This window comes from Lithobates pipiens, unplaced genomic scaffold (assembly GCF_037356315.1).
Source record: "Lithobates pipiens isolate NorthernLeopardFrog02 unplaced genomic scaffold, aLitPip1_a1.2 Scaffold_25, whole genome shotgun sequence".
Lineage (NCBI taxonomy): Eukaryota > Metazoa > Chordata > Amphibia > Anura > Ranidae > Lithobates > Lithobates pipiens.
Genome location: NW_027507787.1, coordinates 102,039,841 through 102,065,380, shown reverse-complemented (window position 1 = coordinate 102,065,380; position 25,540 = coordinate 102,039,841). Strand labels below are relative to the sequence as shown.

The window sequence follows — 25,540 nt, the reverse complement described above, 5'->3', positions numbered from 1 at the left end:
AGTCAGTGCTATAAAAATGCATTGATTACTGTAAGAATGTCACTGGCAGGGAAGGGGCTAACACTAGGGGTTGTTCAAGGGGTTAATGTATTCCCTAGTGTGTGTTCTAAGGGAGGAATGGACTGTGTAGGGGAAGAGATAGATCCCTGTTCATACTCTGTATGAATAGACGACCTGTCACTTCTCCCCTCAGAGAACCGGAAACTGTGTATTTACACACACAGATCCCAGTTCTCCATGTGCCCCGAGCGATCATGGGAGACCGGCGGTGATCGTGACCACCGGCCACTCGCATTGGCTCCGTGGGCAAACGGGGCCGCCCCTAGTGGACAAATAGGGAACCGATGTAGCATGACAGTGATTTGCACAGCTGAGCCATGTTGCCGCAGTATAACTGCGGTGGCTAGTCGGAAGCGGTTAAAATGTATTACCCAATGGGATACACTGGCTAATGCCCTTATTTAATATGCTCCTAAAGCGAACCCATCTCTCCTCCTTGTTTTTTGTTGCTAAGATTTTATCCCAATTCATGCCTTCTAGCAAGGTTCGTAGTTTAGGGAAGTTGGCTCTTTTGAAATTCAGTGTCTTTGTATTCCCCTTATGTTTCCTATTTGTGTGATTTATACTGAAGCCAATTGACCTGTGATCGCTGTTTCCTAAATTGCCCTGTATTTCCACATCCATGATCGGTCTGTATTGTTGGTAATCAGTAGATCCAGTAACGCTTTATTTCTAGTTGGTGCATCTACCATCCGACCCATTAAATTTCCTGCAAGAAATTTAAGAATTGGCGAGCCTTAGATGAATGCGTGGTTCCCTCCACCCAGTCTATATCTGGAAAATTAAAATCCCCCATTATGATGACACTTCCCATACTTACTGCTTATCCAAATTGCGATAGGAGGTCTACCTCCTCCCTCAGGTTAGGGGGCCTATAGCATATTCCCAGTATTATTTTCTTCTTAGCTTCATCCCTTTGGAGCTCTAACCATAAGGATTCCACTTCCTCCCCAGCTCCCTTAGTGATGTAATCGCTCACATTCACTTGTACATTATTCTTGATATATAGACATACCCCTTCCCCTTTTTTACCCTCTCTCTCACTCTCTCATTTTCAGGTACGTACTGTAATTTTCCTTTACTGGCATCTCTTCATGGCAGCATATTTCCCACCCAGTGTCCTGTCAAGGGGTGGAACCGGCGGCAGTTTCAAAAGTGTAAATCACAACACACACAATACATTGTAATCTTATTGGGTTACATTACTGTATCAAATAAATTTACCTCAGTTTTCCCCCCAGTGCTTTGTCCAGTGCCCTTGCCTGCATTTTTACTGTACTTTCTGCCTGGAAACTGGAGAACGTCCATGGCATCAAAAAAGCATGCCTCTACCTCAAAAGTGGTTTATGACATGCTGGAAAACAGTGATAGCGATACAGAATCACTTGCAGAATTGAGTGATAGTGATTGAATGAATGAATGAATGAAATACCTGTATAGCGCACAATGCGAACTGAATCGCCTCTAGGTGCTGTGGCGAGCTTTGATCATCAGCTAGAAGAGGAAGGTCTTGAGCTTTTTCCTAAAAGCCAGGTGATTTTCTTCCTGGCGGATGTTGATTGGTAGAGCATTCCATAGCCGAGGCCCTTGGACAGCGAATCTCCGATCCCCCTTGGATTTATACCGGGCTTTGGGCACGAGGAGGAGGTTTTTGTTGGCTGATCGAAGACTGCGGTTTGGTGTGTAATGATTTATTTTCTCCATTAGGTATTGCGGAGCTTCTGTATGCACGCATTTGTGGGTGAGGCAAAGGGTCTTGAACGTGATCCATTTTTTTATGGTTAGCCAATGTAAGCACCTCAGCAAAGGAGAGATGGATTCCCAGGGTTTTTTTCCTGTTATCAGCCGTGTTTTGGATCAGTTGTAATCGCGCAAGTTGATTGTGGTAATCCTATGTAAAGCGAGTTTGCATAGTCCAGTCGTGAATTAATGATTGTTCCAACTACCACTGCTTTGTCATTCTTTGGGAAAAAAAGGATAAGTCTAGGAAGCATGCGCAGCAGATGGTGAGATCCACTGACTACTGCTCCTATTTGCTCATCCATTGACATTTGTGCGTCTAAATTCATGGGGAAGTTCATCATCAGACACAGAAAGTGATTTCAGCGACGATCCTGCAACTGACCTCAGTGATGTGCGCACTTGGTGCTCTATTGACTGCGGTACAGATCATGCAGCGCCCCCAAGATTCCCATTTACTGGAGCACCTAGTGTGAAAGTGGATGTTGAAGATGACCACCCCTTACCATACCTCCAACTATTTTTGACCGATGAGGTTATTGAAAAATTGTTACGGAAACAAACCGGTACCAGGAGCAACAAGCTGCTATGCATCAGAGGTTTTCAAGGAGCAGAAAGTGGGAACCAGTGACCAAAGAGGACATTTGGAAATTTCTGGGCCTAAAAATTCTTCAGGGAGAGGTGGGGAAACCCCCGCAGAAGTGGTATTGCGCAGCCAATAAATTACTAGCCACTCCATTCTTTGGCACAGTAATGTCGGAGTACAAATTTTCCCTGATAATGAAGTATTTGCACTTTGAAAATAACAAATAATTTGGCGAAACTACGCATCCAGCACCCAAACTCAAGAAGATTTGGGAGGTATATCAAATGATTCAGAGAAATTTCCAACAGAGCTTTGTGCCAGATAGAGACATCAGCGTAGATGAAATTCTAATGGCCTACAAGGGAAGACTCTGCTGGATAGAATATATGGCGTCAAAGAGTGCACGATTTGGCATCAAACCCTTCATGCTATGTGAATCGAGCTCTGGTTACATTTGGAATTCTGTCCTATACACTGGGAAAGGAACCAAATTTAACCAAAAATACAGTAATTATGAAATGGCAACAATTTCAGTTCTTTCATTGATTGAGCCAGTGCTAAATCAGGGCTATTGTGTAACTACAGACAATTTTTACACATCTCCTGAGCTCTATGAGTTCCTTTTACAGAACAAAACAGATGCCTATGGAACCATTAGGGCTAACCAGCATGACATGCCGCCAATCTTTGGCAATAAGAAGACAGGAGAAATGGTTGCCTGGCAGAAAGGCAAAATTATAATTATGGCACTGCGATGGCGTGACAAAAAAGATGTGTGCCTAATGAGTACAATTCATAACACCTTCACTGTCGTACACACAAAAGGTGGGAAAGACATCATGCAACCACAAGTGGTGATAGACTACAACACCATGGGAGGTGTTGACAGAGCCGACCAGGCAATGACATTTTATCCAGGAATGAGAAAACAACAAAAAAAGTATTACAAGAAGATCTTCAGGCATCTTCTTGAGCAATGCTTGTGGAATGCCTTCATTCTACAAAAAAAAAGAGTGACAAACCTGTGGTTCATGCTGACTTATGCCTCATACACACGATCAAACAATCCGGTGGAAAAGTCCGGCGGACTAAGAAAGTATTTTTGCACTCCAATCTATCCGTCGGACTCGTATTTCGGCAGACAATCTGGCCGTGTGTGTGCCAGTCTGCTGTACTTTTGAAATGAATGGACTTTTCCCACCCGGAGAATAGTCCACTCATTTTGAGCGCGTCTCCAGGTAGCCGGGGCCAGCGTCACCTGGTATGGACTTAAAGGTGAATTCCTACGCCGAAAAATCGGCATGGGGTTCCCCCCCAGGTCCATATCAGACCATTATCCGAGCACGCTACCCGGCCAGCCAGGAAAGGGGGTGGGAAGGAGCGAGCGCCCCCCCCACCCCTCCTGAGCCGTACCAGGCCGCGTGCCCTCAACATAGCGGAGGAGCCCGGCTTTCTTCTTCACCCCCGCCCTCTTCTTACGACTTCGGGAGTCTTGTCCCCCTCTTCGGGGGTCTTGTCCCCCTCTTCAGTTCTTCTTGCCGGGCCACCACGCCTTCTTCTAGCTCTTTTACAAGCGGTGACCCGGTCTTCTGTCGCCGCTGCCGCCGTCTTCTGTTCTTCTCTTCTTCTGTTCTTCTCTTCTGGAGATGTTGCCTCGTTGCTGCCTCCGATCACAATGGCAGGGACGCAGCGTGTAGCGACTTATATAGGGACATTGCCGGATGATGTCCCCACCCATTATGATGTCACAGTCCCAGCATCCTTAGGGATCATTATGATGTCACAGTCCCAGCATCCTCGGGGACTGTGACATCATAATGGGTGGGGACATCATCCGGTGATATCCCTATGTAAGTTGCCGCACGCCGAGTCCCTGCCATTGTGACCGGAGGCAGCGACGAGGCAACATCTCCAGAAGAGAAGACCAGAAGAAGAGAAGAACAGAAGACGGTGACAGCGGCAGCGGTGACAGAAGCCCGGGCCACCACTTGTAAAAGAGCTAGAAGAAGGCACGGTGGCCAGACAAGAAGAACCCAAGAGGGGGACAAGACCCCCAAAGTCGGAAGAAGAGGGCGGCGGCGAAGAAGAAAGCCAGGCTCCTCCGCTAGTAAAAGAGCTAGCAGAAGATAGCGGAGAAGTCCGGCGAGAAGACCCCCGAAGACGGAAGAAGACCCCTGGAGCTGTGCAATAAACTATTTTAACTCTTGTGTGTTGTGTTTTTTTTTTTACTTTTTTTCACAGGTGAATGGGTAGGGGTACATTGTACCCTATACTCATTCACATAGGGTGGGGGGCCAGGATCCGGGGGCCCCCTTATTAAAGGGGGCTCCTGGATTCCAATAAGCCCCTGCCCGCAGACCCCAACAACCAACAGCCAGGGTTGTCGGGAAGAGGCCCTTGTCCTCATCAACATGGGGACAAGGTGCTTTGGGGTGGGGGGGCCGCGCGGCCGCCCTTTCCCAAGGCACCCCCCATGTTGAGGGCACGTGGCCTGGTACGGCTCAGGAGGGGGTGCGCTCGCTCATCTCCACTCCCTTTCCTGGCCGCCGGGTAGCGTGCTCAGATAAGGGTCTGATATGGACCTAGGGGGGAACCCCATGTCGATTTTTCGGTGTAGGAATTCCCCTTTAAGTCCATACCAGGTGACGGGGCCAGCGACGCCTCCTTCGCTGGCCCCGGCTACCTGGAGACGCGCTCAAAATGAGTGGACCAGGTTCTATTGTCCTGATTGTGACGTCGGACTTTGTGCAGTCCCATGTTTCAAAATTTACCATACCTGGGATGTTTACTGAAGCAATATGACTAGTAATATTGCACCCTTGTTTGGCCCCAAAAAAATGTGTTTTTGATTTGATTATATTATTGAATAACATGTATTATTATATTATTATTATTTATAGTTATTTATTATATTATAATTTATGATTTTGTATTTCAAACTTTATCATACTCGGGATGTCTACTAGACTCTGGTTTGGACAGATTTAATTGAATTATTCCTAAGAATAAAATCCAGCATCAACTAGGTTTCCATGCAAATTTCCATGCAAAATAATTGTACAGCTTTCAGCATCAAAAACCTTACATATTTATACCGCCAGGCAGGTTAATGGTCAGTGAGAAGAATGCTCCACACACTTGTAGTTAATTTGATAGAATTACCCCTTTACAGATAGTTAAAAAAGATCAAAGGTGTCAGTGGGAACTTATCTGAGAGGAATATAAATACAGAAAAAATCAGCGAAGTACAACCCCTTTACGAAAATCTGCTGAACACCAAGGATCAATTACCAAATCCCAAAATACAATATATCAAACAGATGGTACAGCGCTCTAACTAAAATAAAATGATTACTAACATGTTAAAATTAATTAAAAGTCCAAAGATAGCTTTTGTGTCAAAAAGTCCATGTGAGGAATCTTCAGTGGTATACAGTCAGTTCATGCATAAAGTGACTTATTGCCGAGGGGGGGACCACCACCAATGGTCAAATTGGCTGCTCACCTCATCGTATGGACCCTTTAAATTACAGAGGGTTGTATGCACTTAAATATCAACACATGCCTATCAACTCGTCCAATCGCTGTACTCCTCTCAGACAATATCCGACCGGTTCACAAACGAAAACACAGCTTTCTCCCATTCAGAGTAAATTGAACTGACACGTTCGTGGAATACCCACACTGGATCGGTATATAGCAGTATTCACATTTCCTCAGACCATGTGGATAGAAAGACAGGCCATAGTGCTCTCCATAGAAAAACGTTTTAATGATGAATATACATAAAAAAAACACACTTACAATAACGAAGCTTCATAATATCGTTAAAATGAACAAGGACATATATATATATATGTGTGTGTGTAGATAGATATATGTAATATACACCTATGATTGCAATCAAACACATGGCGAGTATGCCCAATATTGGTTCCTACCTCAAGATTGAGCGTGGGAGACAAATTTAAACTAAAAGATGAATGAGGAATAAGGTCCACAGAGGCCGTGCAACCGATCAGCCGCAAACGCCCAAAAAGTGTCGGATCTCCCGTAGGAAGGGGTACGGATAAATTAGGTCAAACACAGCTCTAGGTATGACCTCCTGCAGATCAATTCAAAACATTACATATCTATATAAGTTCACTATAAACTATCCCCATCCGGATGGTAGAGATAGAAATCTTCAAGGATAAGCCTTACTCAAACAGAACTTTCCTTGGGTTTAAATTAACTCGGAGCCTAAGAACCCATCAGACAGCATCAGTGGTCTAGCTATACTGTAGCCCGCTCTGTGATTCTGAAACTACAAACCATATTGTTTGCCAGAACTGCCATACTATCTATAATTGGAGCGCAAACTGCTACTTTACAGGAGTTTCATGCTAAAAAGTACTTGCCTCCATTTTAAATAGAGAAACCCATCCATGGGTCAAAAGACTCCAAAGGAAGGAAGTGGGCCTTTCAAGCATTCACAGGTACAAATAGGGCTATCTATGAAAAACAAAAGGGGTACACAGGTTTTCCAAGATTGTATTTGCTATAATGACTGTGTAATATCCATGGTCACTGGTATATGCAGGCATACCTGATGTCCATCCTGATGGTGTGAGTCTCCCAGAGATCCCAACAATATGGCCTCCGCCGCATGGGTCTTTTTATACCCAAGGAGGATGTCCAAGACCTCAAACCGTGCTCTGAACTGCGGCAATCGCCAACGAGCAGAGAGAAAATCCAATGCCCTGGAAAAAAATGACACCCTCATGCCCAAAGGCTGATGAAATCACAGAGCATGACACAGGAGGAAGTAAAAAAAAAAGGAAAGCGGGAGGACTTTTACCTGAAACCTGAAAAATCATTATATATACTTGGATCTTGCCAGGTGCATGAGTGCAACCATGAACAATTGTATATCGAAAAACAATGGTTGCACTCATGCACCTGGTGAGATGCTGGTGAAATCCAAGTATATATAATGATTTTTCACAAACTTTTTAGGGTTGCACATTCCTTCAGGTAAAAGTCCTCCCCCTTTAATTTTTTATTTTTTCCAAATGCATAATGCATGTGTGTTATTTTTGGAGTGACACCCATGGAGCTTTGCTCCGTTCAGCCCAGCTGCCCAATCGCCATGTTGACCATGTGGATCCCTATATGGACGCCCCAAACGCGTCCATGAGGCCATCCCCACTATGTGGGGATAGGTTTCCAGGCCCTCCCTTCGGGGTTTGGGGGGCTTCATGCGCGCCTGCTCTGAGGGACCGCATTTTGCTTGGAGGCCCTGACCTCCAGCTGTGTCACGCTCTGTGGTTTGATCAGCCTTTGAGCATGAGGGTCATTTTGCAGATCCCGACCCCAGGGGTGTGGAGCATTGCATTCCCTCTCTGCTTGTTGGCGATTGCCACAGTTCATGGCATGGCTCGAGGTCTTGAACATCCACCATGTCAGCTTCCCCTTTTGCGTCATTGCGACGCACAGCGCCACGCTTGACGCAATGGGGAGGGGTATAAAAAGACCCATGTGGATATACCAGTGACCATGTACATTACACAGTCATTTCAGCAAATACAATCTTAGCAAACCTGTGTACGTACCCCTTTTGTTTTTTCATAGATAGCCCTATTTGAGCCCGTGAATGTTTGAAATGCCCCCCTTCTATCCTTTGGAGTCTGTTGACCCACTGATGGGTTTCTCTATTTAAAACAAAGACAAGTACTTTTTAGCTAGTTTGTGCTATGTTTATAGATAGTATGGCCGTTCTGGCAAACAATGTGGTTTACGTATTTTCAAAATCACAGAGTGGGCTACCGTATAGCTAGACCACTGATGCCATCTGATGGGTTCTTAGGCTCCCAGTTCATTTAAACCCAAGGAAAGCTCTGTTTGAGTAAGTTTTATCCTCAAAGATTTCTCCATCTCTACCATCCGTAAAGGGATGGTTTAAAGTGAACTTATATAGATATGTTATGTTATGTTTTGACAGATCTGCAGGTCATACCTAGATCTGTGTTTGACCTCATCTACCCATACTCCTCTCTACGGGAGATCCGGCACTTTTTGGGCGTTTGTGGCTGATCGGTTGCACGGCCTCAGTGGACCTTGCTCCTCATTCATCTTTCAGTTTACATTTGGCTCCCAAGTTTAATCTTGAGGTAGGAACCAATATCGGGGATGCTCGCCATGTGTTTGATTGCAATCAAATGTGTATATCGAATATATCTATAATTGATATGTATGCTATCTATTCATTAGATAAATTTTTTAATTTTTTCCTGGAGAAGCCACATGGCGAAACATGTAGAAACATGAACGTTGATACAGTGAATCAATACTACCACTACGGTTTTATGATATTGTTCATTTAATAACATTTATATTTTTATAATTATAGTTTATGTATTTATATCCATTGTACCTATAAAGTCCCATATCTGCCAAATTGTGTTTTCTGTATACATACAAGGGGTGTTGGTACCATACACAATAACCTAGTTGATGCTGGATTTTGAGCACACAATTTTCCTTAGTTATATATAGGCTGAAATTCCACTTGAAAGCATCATCATTTTATTGAAACTACAGTATGCTGTATTTTTCATAAGTACCCAATACACATCACTGTTACATTTTTAAACCTACACGCCTTCATTAAAACTATTACCTGGCAATCCTGGTAATGGTTTCAAAAGCAATTGTTGCGTATCTATGGTCAAAATGGAAAATCATATATTCACTTCTACAGTGTATTTAGATTACCGTATTTCTACCGTTCACCTATTAATCTGAATGATCTTGAAGCTTGTAAACTTACTTTGTGAAGATTCCCACAAATTTACTTCCTGGGATTCTGAGATACTTATCACACACCCTGTGAGTAGGCACTGCTGTGTCACACCTTTCATAAAGCCTGCCTTCTGAACTACAGAGGTGCTAAGTAGGAGGAGGAGTTTCAGGAGGTGGAGCCAGTGCAAAAATCACTGTGTGCTGGGGGCAAGGTATCATGGGATATATAGTCCTTCAGAAATTAAAGCAAGCAGCAGAGGAGAAGTTGCAAAGCATGAGCATGCAGGGAATCCAGCAAGTTGTGGAAACAGATGGTCAGCAGACAGCCAGAACTCACAACACGAAAGGAGATTTTTCATGAAATGCCAAGCTGCAGCAAGCAAAGCAAGCAGAATGATAGCATGCATAAAACGGGTATTTACTCAAGATATAAAACAATAATTCTGCCACTTTATAAAAACTGTGTTTGGCTGCATCTTGTGTATGCCATCCAGTTCTGGTCACCAATACTTAGGAAGGATGTGCTGGAAATGGAGAGGGTCCAGAGTAGGGCAACCAGGCTGACAAGGGGAATAAAAGACCTCAGTTACGAGGGCCGACTACAAAGATTAAACGTATTCTCCCTGGAGAAGAGACTCTTGAGAAGAGATATGATAGCAATATACAAATGTCTTAATGGTGACTCTAGCATAGGGAGTAAGTTATTCAGTCTCAGGGAGTGTAAGAACTCAGGGGTCCACTCAATGAAATTAGAAAAGTGGTTTAACCTTAAACTGCATAGAGCGTTTTTCACTATCAGAGTGGTAAGGATTTGGAACACCCTTCCACAATTGGTGGTGTCAGCGGGAAGTATAGATAGACTGAACAACTGTGCACCTTTGCTTAGGATAACCTCCGCCCGTTAACCACGCAAATAAAAGGCGCTTAGCATCAAAGAATATGCTTTCTACCTGGGAACTGTGGAATTTAAGCAAGTATAGGAAGTATAGATACAGTAGATTCAAAATACTCTTAGATAGGTAACTTGTTTTTGACATGAACACACAAACCCACACAGGTTGAACTGGATGGATCAGGGTCTTTATACAACCTTACCAACTATATAACTATGTAACTATGTATAAGTAAGTTTATACTGGATTAGTAAACATAACTAAATAACTATTGTTTGCAGTGCTATTACAAAGCTGATATTATAAAATGAAAGTGTATGCTGTGACCCTACAACTCCTTTAAACTCATTGCTTTAGCAAACTATGAACTATGATCTAGTTAGAGTTTATATCTGCTTTGAAGCTTTCCTGGCAAGTAGCTTCTTTACCCTACAAGGTATTTGCTGCTCTGTTGATCCATGCATGCCTGCAACACAGAATAAACAAGGCCTACTGTTGCCCCAGCACAGCTTGGTCAAAAATTGGAAAGTGAAAGAGCAGCAGCACGCTGATGAACCCATAGCACACTGTGCTCATCCTGCTCTTTCCACATGAAACTATGCTTGGCTCTGGAATTTGGCCCTTTGTCTGAAAATCTGAGTGTTGCCGTACAAAGAATTGCAAGAGGTTGATATCAAGATTCAGGTACTTCAGGAATTTAGCTTTAAAATAATTGTAAACCTCATTAACTTTGTGTTTTTAAAACATCAAACATATTATACAACATGCTCTGTGCAATACAATCCTCCTCTTATCAGGTTAACCGCCGGCGCTCCTAGCTCCTCCTCTTCCTGATGGGCCACCATAGGAAGCTGCTTCCTATGGTGGCACACTTGTGGGCTCACTCCCAAGCTGGGCTGTGTGTTTCCATTGACACACTGTTCGGCCCCACCCCTGCTCCCTAATACAGAATTTAAATGCAATTGGCTCCCGCTGCTATCAATCTGCCTTGTGAGGAGAGAGAGCAGAGAGAGACGCACATTGCTGGATTGAGAATGGTAAGCATGGGGGGAGGGGGGGTTGGGGGGGCAAGTTAAACTTAATTAACCATACAGAGTTTGTTGTTTTCACTTCAAATCAAACCTGACCTAAAAGAGCTCATCAAATGAGTGTCAAGACATTATATTAGCAAGTGGTGGTGCAATACAACGCTTACTCCTACACAAGCACAATGCATTCATTTATTAGAATGTGCAAGGATGGTCACTGCTGAACATAGAAGAATAGTCAGACTATTTACACCCTAATCATTCCTTCAGAAACTAATATAGTGCTCACATTTTTATCAAAGTATATGTTAAGCCAAAAATTGAAATTTCACATAAGTTCCTTCAAAGTCACCTTAGATAGTTTAAATTCTGCAGTTTTCTTAGAAATAATTCAGGGTGATCCCATAATGAAGGTCATTATTCAAGGACTTTTTGATGTAGGGTGACAATGTATCTCCCATTTGTGCTACTGTCTTGTCAAGACCAGGATAAGGTAGAGGCATAAGACGCGCCCACCTCCGGGCACCATGCTGTAGAGGGGGAGAAAGGGGCACAGCTGTGGTAGGAGTCTCTCCCACCAGTCTTCTATGGCTCTTCCTGTATAATCAGTAGGGCAGCTTTCAATGAGATAGCCACCCTCTGTATTAGAAGCTCTGCTACTAATAAACAGAGTACAGAATGGCCATAAAATGGACAGCAAATCTATGATGATTACACTAGGATTTATCCTGCTCCTCCTGAATATTGTGAGGGTTTTAGCTGTCAGAGTGACCGCTTGGCACCTCTCTACATTTATTTATGAGCAAAAGCTACTATTGTAGCCTTCATTTGTAAATCGCTTGGAAAAAATGTGGCGTTCTATCTTTGTGTCATAGCTGCTCTCAGCAGCTGTTTTAGCAGAAAATTACAATAACACCTTTTTTCTCCAAAAGTGTAAATGTAATAATTGTGTAACAAACACTTATACAATATTTCAATCTCCAATTAATAGAGCATTGGTGCCCAGCATGCAGCCTCCATGACCTGGGCAGGGCCCTCTCCCTGTTGGAACTCTACAATGCTCCAGTTTGGTTCTAGGGCACTAAAATAGAGACAGGACTGTCAGACGGAGTGATTTCTGCCCAACAGTACAAACATATTCAGGCCTCATTGGGGAGAGAGAGCGGCACAGGAGTCGGTTATCAGGTAAATACCCAATGAGCACCATTATGGAGCGTTCACAAAAATACTGGCACTGACCACCAATGTGGGCGGGGTGGTTAAATACCACTGCTACTAAGCACCAGTACAGGGTAGGGTAGGACAATAGCACCGCCACTTACCACCAAAGGAGGAGTGGTAGGGGTTAAAGAATATGCTAACCCAACATTTTAAATTCCTTAAAGTTCCTGCTGTACCATATACTTATATGAAAAGGTATCCTGTTCCCTTTGCATTACTTCCTTTGTACAAAATGCCTGGTGTTCCTGCTAGCCCCCCTTCTTTCCTATAAAAAGCTGACCAAGTTAGGCATGGTCAACTTTCTAGCTGTGCTGGGAACTCAGCCTTGTCCTGATCAGACTTGTCCCAACCCCCCCCCCCCCACAGCCATTTACTGGGAAGATCAATGTGCTGCTGTTTCTCCACCCCTAGATCTCTCAGCTCCTTACGCAGCTGAGAACAGACAGCATGTGATCACTTATAAAGAAGGGGAAAAAAAGGTATAATAGTTATGATATATAATATTTTTTATATGTATACACAAATTTTTCGCCTTTCATTTCTATTTAAAACCTCTTCAGCTCCGGAAGGTTTACCCCCCCTTGACCAGACCATTTTTTGTGTTACTTTAACTGACAATTGTGTGGTCATGCAATGCTGTACACAAATAAAATTGATGTTCTTTTTTTCCTACAAATAGAGATTTATTTTGGTGTTATTTGATCGCCTCTGTGGTTTTTATTTTTTGCGCTATAAACAAAAAAAAGACCATTTTGAAAAAAAATGTTTTTTTTACTTACTGTTATAAAACACATCCAATAAAAAATCAAATTTCTTCTTCAATTTAGGCCAATATGTATTCTGCTACTTATTTTTTGTAAAAACAATCCCAATTAACATTTATTGATTGTTTGACGCAAAAGTTATATCATCTACAAACTATGGAACATTTTCATGGAATTTTTTTTCTTTTTTTTTTACTAGTAATGGCAGCGATCAGCGACTTATAGTGGGGACTGCAGAATTGTGGAGGACAAATCGGACACTGAGTGACACTTATGACACTTTCAGTGCTAAATAATACACACTGTAACTGTACTAATGACACCGGCAGGGAAGGGGTTAGCATCAGGGGCAATCAAAGGGTTAAATGTGTCCCTCAGGAGTGCTTTCTAACTGTGGGGGGGTGCTTGTACTGTAAGAAGACAGAGATCTCTGTTCCTGTTTAGCAGAAAAACAAGATCTCTGTTTTTCTGCCTTGATCTGCCTTGTTTACATAGGCAGATCTCCATTCTGCCTTGGGAACGATCGGCGGGTCCCTCCGACCCTGCTGATTGTCTCCCGCTGTGTCCAAAAAAAGCAGGAGATGGTCACCGGCAGCGCACTCCCCAGACTCAGGAAACAAAATCACGTACAGGTACGTGATTTCGCACTGAAGGGCCGCCCGGCCGCAGTATATGATGCCTTGAAAAAGTATTTATACTCCTTGCAACTTTCCACATTTTGTCATGTTACAACCAAAAACGTAAATGTATTTTATTGGGATTTTTTGTGATAGACCAATACAAAGTGGCACATAATTGTGAAGTGGAAGAAAAGTGATAAATGGTTTTAATTTTTTTTACAAATAAATATGAGAGTGACATTTTTGCCCATTCGTATTTGCAAAATAGCTCAAACTCTGTCAGATTGAATGGAGAGTATCTGTGAACAGCAATTATCAAGTCTCACCACAGATTCTCAATTGGATTTAGGTCTGGACTTTGACTGTGCCATTCTAACACATGAATATGCTTTGATCCAAACCATTGTATTGTAGCTCTGGCTGTATGTTTAGGGTTGTTGTCCTGCTGGAAGATGAACCTCCTCCCCAGTCTCAAGTCTTTTGCAGACTCTAACAGATTTTCCTCTAAGATTGCCCTGTATTTGGCTACATCCACCTTCCCATCAACTCTGACCAGCTTCCCTGTCCCTGCTAAAGAAAGCATCCCCACAACATGATTCTGCCAGCACCATGTTTCAAGTTGGGGATGGTGTGTTCAGGGTGATGTGCAGTGTTAGTTTTCCAACACATATAGCGTTTCGCTTTTAAGTCAAAATGTAAAATTTTGGTCTCATCTGACCAAAGCACCTTCTTCCACATGTTTGCTGTGTCCCCCACATAGCTTCTCGCAAACTGAAAACGGGACTTCTTATGACTTTCTTTCAACAATAGCTTTCTTCTTGCCACTCTTCCATAAAGGCCAGATTTGTGGAGCGCATGACTAATGGTTGTCCTGTGGACAGATTCTCCCACCTGAGCTGTGGATATCTGCGACTCCTCCAGAGTTACCATGGCCCTCTGGGCTGCTTCTCTGAATAATACTCTCCTTGCCAGCCTGTCAGTTTAGGTGGATGGCCGTGTCTTGGCAGGTTTGCAGTTGAGCCATATTCTTTCCATTTTCAGATGATGGATTGAACAGTGCTCCGTGGAATGTTCAAAGCTTGGGATATTTTTTTATAACTTAACCCTGCTTTAAACTTCTCCAGAACTTTATTCCTGACCTGTCTGGTGTGTTCCTTGGCCTTCATGATTCTGTTTGATCACTATAGTTCTCCAACAAACCTCTGAGAGCTTCACAGAACAGCTGCATTTATATTGAGAATAAATTAAACACAGGTGGACTTTATTTACTAATTAGGTGACTTCTGAAGGCAATTGATTCTACTAGATTTTAGTTAGGAGTATCAGAGTAAAGGGGGCTGAATACAAATGCATGCCACACTTTTTACATATTCATTTGTAAAAACAATTGAAAACCATTTTTATTTAAACAATTAAGTGCCACTTTGTGTTGGTATATCACATATAATTCCCAATAAAATACATTTAGGTTTCTGGTTGTAACATGACAAATTGTGGAAAATTTCAAGGGGTATAAATACTCTTTTAAGGCACTGTATATGCATCAGGCAGTCTGTAAGCGGTTAAACTGAATGGGTTGTTTTACAAGGTAAGGGTCCCTCTATATTATGGAGAGAATAGAGGGGCAGGGTTTTTTGGCAATATCTTGTTTGCGTTGTCCTGATACAGAAGAATGAGTGAGCATTGTCACCCCAAGCCAAACAAATCGTTAAACGATGCAAACGAATGCAGCCACCAAATCAAAAGGACTAGTAATCTGCAATATATTGTAGTATTGTTTTTGGGTCTTTAACCCTTTGTCACACTTGATTAGCCCTAATTCAATTTTTAGACCTCTTGCACACATACACCTAAAAACGCCTAGTTTTTAGGCATTAATGCATTTTTTCAAACAGATGTTCCTGATCTCAAAGCAGCCCATTGCTTTTAATGGGTCTGAGCATACAGGTGCATGTGTGTTGCATATAGATCATTAAAAAAATAAATTGTCATTGCTGCATTGTACTGTTTTTTTATTTTTTTATTTTTCTTGTTCATACATACGGGTCACACTGGAAAAATTCTATACCCTGTGTTGGTTCAGCCACCATTCAGATGTGCAAGCTTTGTGCATCATAAAGGGGATGGGTGCACGCTGGCATCTGGAGAGTACAAGTAGCCATTATAATATACATCATGCACCAGGAAACCTGCATTGAGAAATTCCACAGACCCAACACAATATTTTGTACTTTTTGCTATAATAAATACCCCCATTTAAAAAAAAAAATTTCTCAGTAGGCCAATATGTATTCTTCTACACATTTTTGGTAAAAAAAATTGCAATAGGCGTATATTGATTGGTTTGTACAAAAGTTATAGAGTCTACAAAATAGGGGATAGATTTATAGCATTTGTATTATTTATTTATTTTTACTAGTAATTTGCGCCATTCTGTGATTTTTATTGTGACTGTGACATTATGGCAGACACATCAAACAATTTTGACACATTTTTGGAACCATTGGCATTAATACAGTGATCAGTGGGATTAAAAATCCATTGATTACTGTAAAAATGTCACTGGCAGTGAAGGGGTTGGCACTAGGGTGGGGGTGAAGGGGTTAACTGTGTTCCTTGATTCTAACTGAAGGGGAAGGGGACTAACTAGAGGAAGTGACGGATCGTGGTTCCTAGCTAATGGGAACAAACAGGAAGTGGTTAAAGGAAAGATGTGATTCAGGTTAAGTAAAACTGTGAGAACTAAGAAAAGAGCCTTCAGACTAGGTTCCTATTAAAAATATATTGACTAGTTGGGCTCCACTTGCAATGGATCAGTGAAGAGCTATCCAGCTCTCACATTTTATAAGATCCTTGCTTAAGCCTGCACTCTTCTCTCAGAAGCTCCACTCTTTTGAGGAGCTCTGCTTGAGTGAGGGTCCAATCCGGGGGTCACTCTCTACTTCTTATAAAGCTCTATTAGACTTACATGCCGTCTTGGACCCATCTTGGATCTGCGTGTCACCTTCACTGAACCACAGAAGGAATGCATACTTTTCTTTGCGCAGAAGTCTTCCCTCTGTAGTAATTACCAAGAAACCACCGACAAAATGATCATGCGCTGGTACAGGACTCCATCGGTTCTGGCAAATTATTTCACGGTGGGCGGATTATGGTGTGGGTTTGTTTTTTCAGGGGTTGGGCTTGGCCCCTTAGTTTCAGTGAAGGGAGCTCTTAAGGCGTCATCGTGCCAAGACATTTTGGAAAATGTCATGCTCCCAATTTTGTGGGAACAGTTTGGGGATGGTTCCTTCCTGTTCCAACATGACTGCACACCAGTGCACAAAGCAAGGTCCATTAACACATGGATTGGCGAGTTTAGGGTGGCAAAACTTGACTGACCTGCACAGAGTCCTGGCCTCAACCCAATAGAACACTCTTGGGATGAATTAGAGAAGAGACTGTAAGCCAGGCCTGATACCCTGTACACACGACCAGTTTTCCTGTCGGAATAGACTCTGAAGGTTTTTCATGACGGAATTCCGACAGAATTCCGCTGAAGCTGTCTTGCATACACACGATCACAGCAAATTACGACCGTCAAGAATGAGGTGACTTACAACACGTACAACGGGACTAGAAAAAGGAAGTTCAATAGCGAGTAGCCAATAGCTTCCATCTCGTACTTGCTTCAGAGCATGCGTTGTTTTTGGTACGTCGGAACAGCATAGAGACAAGCGGTTTTCCCGATAGGAATTTGTTCCATCGGAAAAATACAGACAAATACATGTTCTCTTTCTAGGTCTGTCAGAATTTTCGACGTAAAAAGTCAGATGGGGCATACACACGGTCGGAATATACGATGAAAAGCCCCCTTTGGACTTTTTCTGTCGGAAATTCTGACCGTGTGTACGTGGCATTATTGTGCAACATCAGTGCCTGACCTCACAAATGTGCTTCTGGAAGAATGGTCAAACATTCCCATAGACACTCCCAAACCTTGTGGATAGCCATTGTAGAAGAGTTGAAGCTGTTATAGCTGCAAGGAGTGGGCCAACTCAACAATGAACGTCACGGACTAAGACTGGGATGCCATTAAAGTTCATGTGCGTGTAAAGGCAATCGTCCCAATACTATAGTGTATATAGTGTATCTGTTGCATACCACTACATTAAATATAAAAAATAAAGAACTCAGAGGACCTTTATATATATATATATATATATATATATATATATATATATATATATATATATATATATATATATATATATGGTGTTGGAGTTAGGTCGCAAATTAATTAAGTTCATAGATGACAATTTTGACTTTCAAGTTATATGTAATCCTTTATTATGTCTCTTCTTGGGGTCATTGAGGACGAAACATAAAACAAGGTTATTAAGAAATGCATGAGGATTTTTTTTTATGTTAGGAAATTAATAGCGCTACAATAGATATTATACTGAAACTTTTGGTATAGAGGTCTGGAAAAATTATCAATGCTGGTATTCCTTTATATAAGATGACCTAAAAAGCTAGAGGATACCCCCAAAAACGAACAAAATATTTGCTTTAAATGTTTAGAATCTTCTGAAATCTTAGAAGATATATTGGATGGGGATGGTATAACTATATAATACCAAAGTCTTGGTAAATTTTTCTGAGAGTGATGGTGGACCAAGCAGCATAGAAAAAGTATATTGTGGATTTGCAGAAGGGAACTGGTATTAAGGTAATTGCAATGGATTAAAATTGGACACAAGCAACTCTGTTATGTTTATTTTCTTTTATGTTTTTTTGTTTTTTAAAAACTGGTTACACAGTATATCAATAGTAGCCATATACAGATCAGAAATCTCTGATTAGCTGACTGAAAAAAGTTTTAATGTACACTGTAAATCCTAAATTTTGTATTATTGAATACTTTGATCATTTTTGTATACAATCCTTTCTTTAGATTATTTAGGCTCTTGTATTTCTTTGTAATGCACAAGAAAGGGAGGCCTGATCTGACCGATCAAAATGTTTTGCATTTTTCTATATTTAGTCTTTAATATCCCTTGGCCTTGTACACTCAGTATTTGAGGCTTATCCATTAGGACACTGCAAGTAGAAGGAAATGCATAAAGTAAAGCGGCACACAGTAAGCAGTCACATTTTTATTTTCTGTGCTCAGATCAGTGAAATATAAATCATTGAATGTGAGTTGCTGCACGTTTATTTTTGCCATATACCAAGCCTAAATTTTTACCCACCTCTCTTTGCCCTTGCATGTGTTATAACTGTGTTCCCACTTTCTTTTGTGTGATTATATCTTAGTATCCCTCTCTTTCACTCCATCCAACTGTCCTCTCGCAGGGCTTGTGCTCTCATTGAAATCTTTAATCCCTAGCAGCAGGTCTACCCCCCCTCTCCATATCTCAGCAGAGAGCTAGAAATACACAGCCTGATACATCCACATACATATATCATCACACTCAGAAGCATCTGTACCACGATACATCAACAAGCATTTCTGTACTCCTTAGAGGCAACTTTTTTTACCCTATATACATGCATTCATGGCTTGAAACACAGTCGGAACACCTAGAGCAGGCAATGCAACCAACCAGCTCACAGACGAGCGATGGGAAATTGCACTAAATCTCAGCGAAAGAAGACAAATAAGGTATGACAGGATGGCGGGGGGGGTGTTTGGGTTTAAACAAATATTTGGATTAACTCTATATGTATATAATTTTGTACAGAACAATGATATGCAGTAACCCATAGCAAACATATGCCTCCCAACCCTCTATAATTAAAAAGGGTGCATTAATAATGAAATATCCTATAGCCAAATTTAGTTGAACAAAAGTGTAATTTTAGACAAGATCAAACTCCCATTAGAACTTTGGATTCAGATGCCAGCTTTCTACAAGCTTAGGTTGGCAGGGTAATGAAAGCTTATTTCTGATTGGTTGCTAGGAGTTATATTTCCCCTCTGATGCGTGCTGATTGTGGGAACAACTTCCATTAAGCCAAGGGTTGCTGAATGTCATCAACAGTCTCTTGTATCAAAGGGTCTGAAAGAAGAATTATCTGTGTTGCCTCCAAATATGCCACAGTATTAAGGACAACACAGACAGGTTATTTAGAGATTTTGCTAAGATTAACAATGTTTAGCAACCCAATGTAAATTAGAAATGAGTAGTCAGAATTTCACAGATCACGATTTAGTCCAGATCCCTTCTTCTTGCTGACACCTGGACCTGCAGGGTGGTCTCATTGGGGAAGCAACACACAGTTTTAAGGCTACAAGGCTTTGATCCTGGGGCAAGCAGCTCCACACAGAGAATGCTCTAAAATGTACTAAAGAATCTTGTCATTTGATGATGTTGTCTTATGTTGTGTACTGATGTAATGAACCTATATTTAAAGAATGAGATGTGGCCTGAAGTTGTCAAATTGCACTAAGCATAGACATCACCAGGTGATACTCTGCCATCTGATCCATGCCAGGTCAACCTGAGATCAGAAATGCAATATATTAGCCTTTCTTCTTCAACACTACTTAAAATAACAACCTGGTTTTAAAAGTCTAATTTACCTCAATGGCCAAAATAAATCTTGATTAGCTCTCTATTTAGACCAACTCCGAGGGCTTATACATAAGGGCATCAATTTATGTTGTTTGAGCTTGGGCAAAGCTTGTGTTATTATTTTTAAAGTAAAAGTCTTACATCCCTATGTTTGTGCCTTAACAGTGATGCTCCAAATTTGGAGCAGTTATGACCCATTCCTCAGGAGAACATCAAACCAACTCATGTGCACTACCCATAGTGTTAGGTAAAAATTCTAGCAGGATCTGGAACTTGGGGGGGCTCATTTAGGGATGAATAGCTAACCAATGAATTGTAATTATTGGGTAGAAGTACAGTATGCCACATAAGGCAAGGCTAATGCTGATTGTGCATATAGCACAATTAAAAACCATTTTAACTAACTTTCACCAAATGATCAGAGATATAAAGACAACATAACATCAACAGTTTCAATTATTTTAATTGGTGATCAAAATCCTGTAGACAGTGGATACAATTATTTGAGAATTGCCATGAATTTGGTCATTATAAGGATAGCCATAATGAGGAAGGGGTTTTTGCATACGATACAATGGACAATGGACAACAATGAAAATTATAATGTTCAAAATCAACTTTGAAGAATGAGTCGAATGGGACATAGCAGCTCAATTCCCTTTTCTTTTAGTTAAAAGTCATTCTTAGCAGATGATCATGTTCTACAAACGTTATTAATACTGACAACTGTTCAAAATACTGCTAAATTACAAGCTAAACGATATCTGATAGTTTTTGGTGCACAAATAATAAAAAACAACAACCAATCACCCAAAAATAACATAAAATCATCACAAAATATGTCATCGTTGTTTTTGCATGCTGTCATTCAGATCATAAAAAATAGCAAATAGCCTGAAAAATGCCAAATGCGTAGAAACACTGCAGAGGGTATGAGTGTTTGCTATGAATTACTTCACACTACCGCTTTGTTATTAAGGAGCATTGGGTAGATTACCAACATAATAAAATGGAGTGCAGTTTGGGTTTCTACTTTAAATTTATTATTCCTCAGCAGCAGTGCTAGGAACTACAATTCCCAGCAGGGTAAACCATAGGTTGGGGCTTTTTTTCTTACCCCAGGGATGCTAGGGTTTATTTCTAACTGTAAGCTGGGGTTTATTTCTTACCCCAGGAATGTTGGGGCTTATTTTTTAACCTCAAAGGAAAAAATGTTGTTGCCCACAGCAAACATTTAGATGTAAACTTACATTTTAAAATAACTATTGCCCAACCTACGATAAGATGGAACTTAATAATTTATTACCAAGCAACTAATGCATTTTCTACTTCCATATGAAAAAGTAGGAATATGATTGACTGCCATAAGCATAACCCATTTCCTCTCCTATTTGCTCCAGACATCAAAACTCTGCCCCTTGTGTAAACGCACTGAGCTTCATAGAGCTCAGTGGGTTTATTCAATAAATCAAATAGGGGAGGATAGTCTCTCACAGATAAAGTGGCAAGTTTAGAAATAGGATTACCCAAACCTGCTAGACGACCAGATGTTACGAGGATTACAAAAAGTATTGCACAAAAAAGCAAAAAAACAAAAAAACAAAAGAGCAGGTGACAGTAAAACTAAAGCGGAGAATTTTTATACTGATATTAAGATATCTGTGTGGATGCTTGAGCTGATTTATGAAAGCTTGAGACTATCCCTGCTCCTGAAATGATTCAAAAGAGACAAAAGAGGTTAAAAAAAAAAGCCCGAAATGTTGTCTTTCAAACTGAAAACGACAAATCTAAACAATAAAAAAAATGGATTTAAAACTAAAGCTCCACGTGCTTGCATGTGTTCTTGGAGAGCTCTAAAGCCTGGGATGTGCTTTAGACCAAAGCTTAGAAATGTAGAGTTTGGAAGGATCAACACAACCTACCACCAAATACAATTGATACCTTGAACTGATCAAAACTGATATAGGTAGGTTATCTTGATCCATACAACTATTGACTGCAAATTAGAAAGGTGCAAGCCAGAGAGAACAAGCTCTGTGCTTGGAATTTGCATTACATTCTTTGCACTCTGGCAACAAAACTGGCCATAGGATTTTGTTCAAACTTTTGAATGGAAATTCTGAAAGATTGTTCATCCCAGCATTCTCTCGCCATCATTGAGTCAATAAATGTTCCTTGAAAGCTCTTAAAATTACCTCCAGATCTGCTATTTGAATAGATCCCCAGATATCTTAACCACATTTCACTACATTATGTCCAAATTTTCCAGAATGAAAACTACATTCACAGTTTCAGACTGCTACTTCAAATTTTCTTGTACCTACATTGAAAACTGCAATGCAAAAATAAAATGAATATTCTGAAAACAAAGACTTGTGACCAGAATTCTAATGGCGTATGGCCAGCTTAAAGTGGTTGTAAACCCTTACAAACCACTTTGACCTACAGGTAAGCCTAAATTAAGGCTTACCTGTAAGTCCAAGCAATATCCCCTAAACCTATATGGTTTAGGAGATATTTGCCCGAAAACGGGCACCGCTGTCTATGGCGCATGCGCCGTAGACAGCGGCGCGCAGGCGCACTAAGCGCGGCATTTCCGCGCTTAGTGCGCGGGAGTGACGTCATCGCGGCTTCGCCGAATGACAGCGGCGGAGCTGCGAGACGCCACCAGCAAGATGGATGCGGCGGACTACAGGGGACAGCGGCGACTTCGCTGGCTCCTGTGTCAGGTGAGTGACACATAATGGGCTACTATGCGATGCATAGTAGTCCATTATGCTTTGCCTTTGCAGGGAATGAAAGAGGAAGTAAACCCATCAGGGTTTACTTCCTCTTTAAGCCTAGGCCTACGTACATTAGCGGCTGAAGCTAATTTCATTAAAACAAAACATTTTTTAAAAATCTGCAAAATACCGTATATACTCGAGTATAAGCCGAGATTTTCAGCCTCTTTTTTGAGGCTGAAAGTGCCCCCCTCGGCTTATACTCGAGTCATCGCTGTCTGCCCGCTCGATCAGCGTGTCGAGCAGACAGACAGCGGCCATTCTGATTCAAAAGCCGCGCCTCCGGCTCCGCCTTCGCCTGTGATAGGCGGAACACTGAATTTCCCAGCAGCCTGTGTTCCGCCTATCACGGGCATCTTCTCATCCTCGTACTACGGACGAGGATGATACGACGTCCGTGATAGGCGGAACACAGGCTGCTGGGAAATTCAGTGTTCCGCCTATCACAGGCGAAGGAGGAGGCGCGGCTTTTGAATTTTACAATGGCCGCCGACGAAGAGGGCACGGGACGGAGGCAAGGCAAGGCACGGCACGGGACAGGACGGGACGGGACGGGACGAAGGCAAGGCACGACACGGGACGGAGGCTCGGGACAAAGGCTCGGGACACAGGTAGGCTGGACACACACACACACACACACACACACACACACACACACACACACACACGGATGGAGACACACACACACGGATGGATGGATGGATGGAGACACACACACACACAGGGATGGATGGATACACACACACACAGGGATGGATGGATGGATGGATGGAGACACACACACACAGGGATGGATGGATGGATGGATGGATGGAGACACACACACACAGGGATGGATGGATGGATGGATGGATGGATGGATGGATGGAGACACACACACACAGGGATGGATGGATGGATGGACACACACACACACAGGGATGGATGGACGGACACACAGGGATGGACGGACACACAGGGATGGACGGACACACAGGGATGGACGGACACACACACAGGGATGGACAGGCATGTCTCACCCTCGGCTTATACACGAGTCAATAAGTTTGCCAGTTTTTTTGGGGGTAAATTGGGGGCCTCGGCTTATATTCGGGTCGGCCTATACTCGAGTATATACGGTAAATACTTACCTCTCCCACACCCATGCTGCCTATGCTTTCTTGAAGAGCTGCATTGGGGTTGATTTACTAAAGGCAAATACACTGTGCATTTTGCAAAGTGCAGTTGCACTCTGTAAGAGCAATTGTTCCAGAGCTTAGTAAATGAGGGGAAGCTCTGCTGATTTCCACCATCCAATCATGTGCAAGCAAAGTGAAGCTTTACCTAATTTACTAAGATCTGGAGCAACTGCATTTGCAAAGTGCACAGTGTTTTTGCCTTTAGTGAATCAACCCCTCGGTATTTTAAACACGTAACACGCTTCAGAGTTTGCCTAAGTCCTCCACTGTGCATTGTGGTTCCACCCGTGGTTAATGTGTCCCTGTAGAACTGTAGTAATATGGCAGCTGGCAGGTGTAACCACAGTATGCATTGGTGTGTATAGGACATAACTATACAGTATGGTGTAGTTCTGCAAGAGGTGACCAGTAAGTAGCAGACCAGAGTTGTATGGCCATGTGGGCAATACAATCTGGGCAATACGCTAAACTCAATTTTTATATCAATTGTTTTAAAATATAAAGTATACCATGATTTTTAGTTTTTTTTGTCATGTGCACACTCCCTATCCTCAATTGATGCACTTCACCACTACCAGTGCATAGTGAGCAGTACAGTTATTTCTAGTCATATGCTCCACCCTGTGTGTACCACAGTTCCCATAGAGCTGAATATGTCTGCATGAAAATATGTAGCCCATCTCGGGGGCAGGAAGGAAAGGGTGGCTAGGCTATGTTCACACGGGGGGGGGGGGGGGGGTTGAACAAGGAGGACAAACATAGCTAACATAGTACAGCAAGTCTGAGAATAATAGAAAAAGCTTGCATTTAAGAGATGAAACAAAAGGAAGAGAGATATGGAAAGTATATTTTATCTAAATTCAAACATATTGTACTAATTTTATTATAAAAATGTGAGCTTAGGTGTCACTTTAGCTGCTTGTTGGCAGTGACCTAATTTGAAATCAATGTGTAGCAATGACATAAATGTCATCAAGCAGGTACAGTGCATACCGAGAGTATTCACAGTGCTTCACTTTTTCCACATTTTTACAAATGAAAAACGAAAAAAAATCCAATGTACATAAGTATTCACAGCCTTTGCTCAATACTTTGCTGAAGCACCTTTGTCACCAATTACAGCCTTAAGTATTTTTGAGTATGATGTTACAAATTTGGCACACCTATTTTTGGGCAGTTTCTCCCATTCTTCTTTGCAGGACCTCTCAAGCTCCATCGGGTTGGATGGGGAGCATCGGTGCACCGCTATTTTCAGATCTCTCCAGACATATTCAGTCGGATTCAAGTCTGGGCTTTGGCTGGGCCACTCAAGGACTTTTACAGA

General features: G+C 41.9%; 1 protein-coding gene across 5 annotated transcripts in view; it reads left to right on the top strand.

Moving 5' to 3' along the window:
• LOC143930463 (calcium-binding protein 2-like) overlaps positions 1-25,540 on the top strand; it is a 167,276-nt gene that overhangs the window by 63,700 nt on the left and 78,036 nt on the right. Inside the window, exon 1 of one of the 5 annotated variants that reach the window (XM_077454792.1) lies at positions 19,097-19,342. The exons of 3 other annotated variants lie outside the window; for them this stretch is intronic. In XM_077454792.1, coding sequence (XP_077310918.1) covers positions 19,301-19,342 — 42 coding nt within the window. In that variant the 5' untranslated portion in view covers positions 19,097-19,300. Of the gene's footprint in view, positions 1-19,096; positions 19,343-25,540 lie in introns of those variants that run through there. One more of the 5 variants, XM_077454793.1, reaches the window with a different exon arrangement.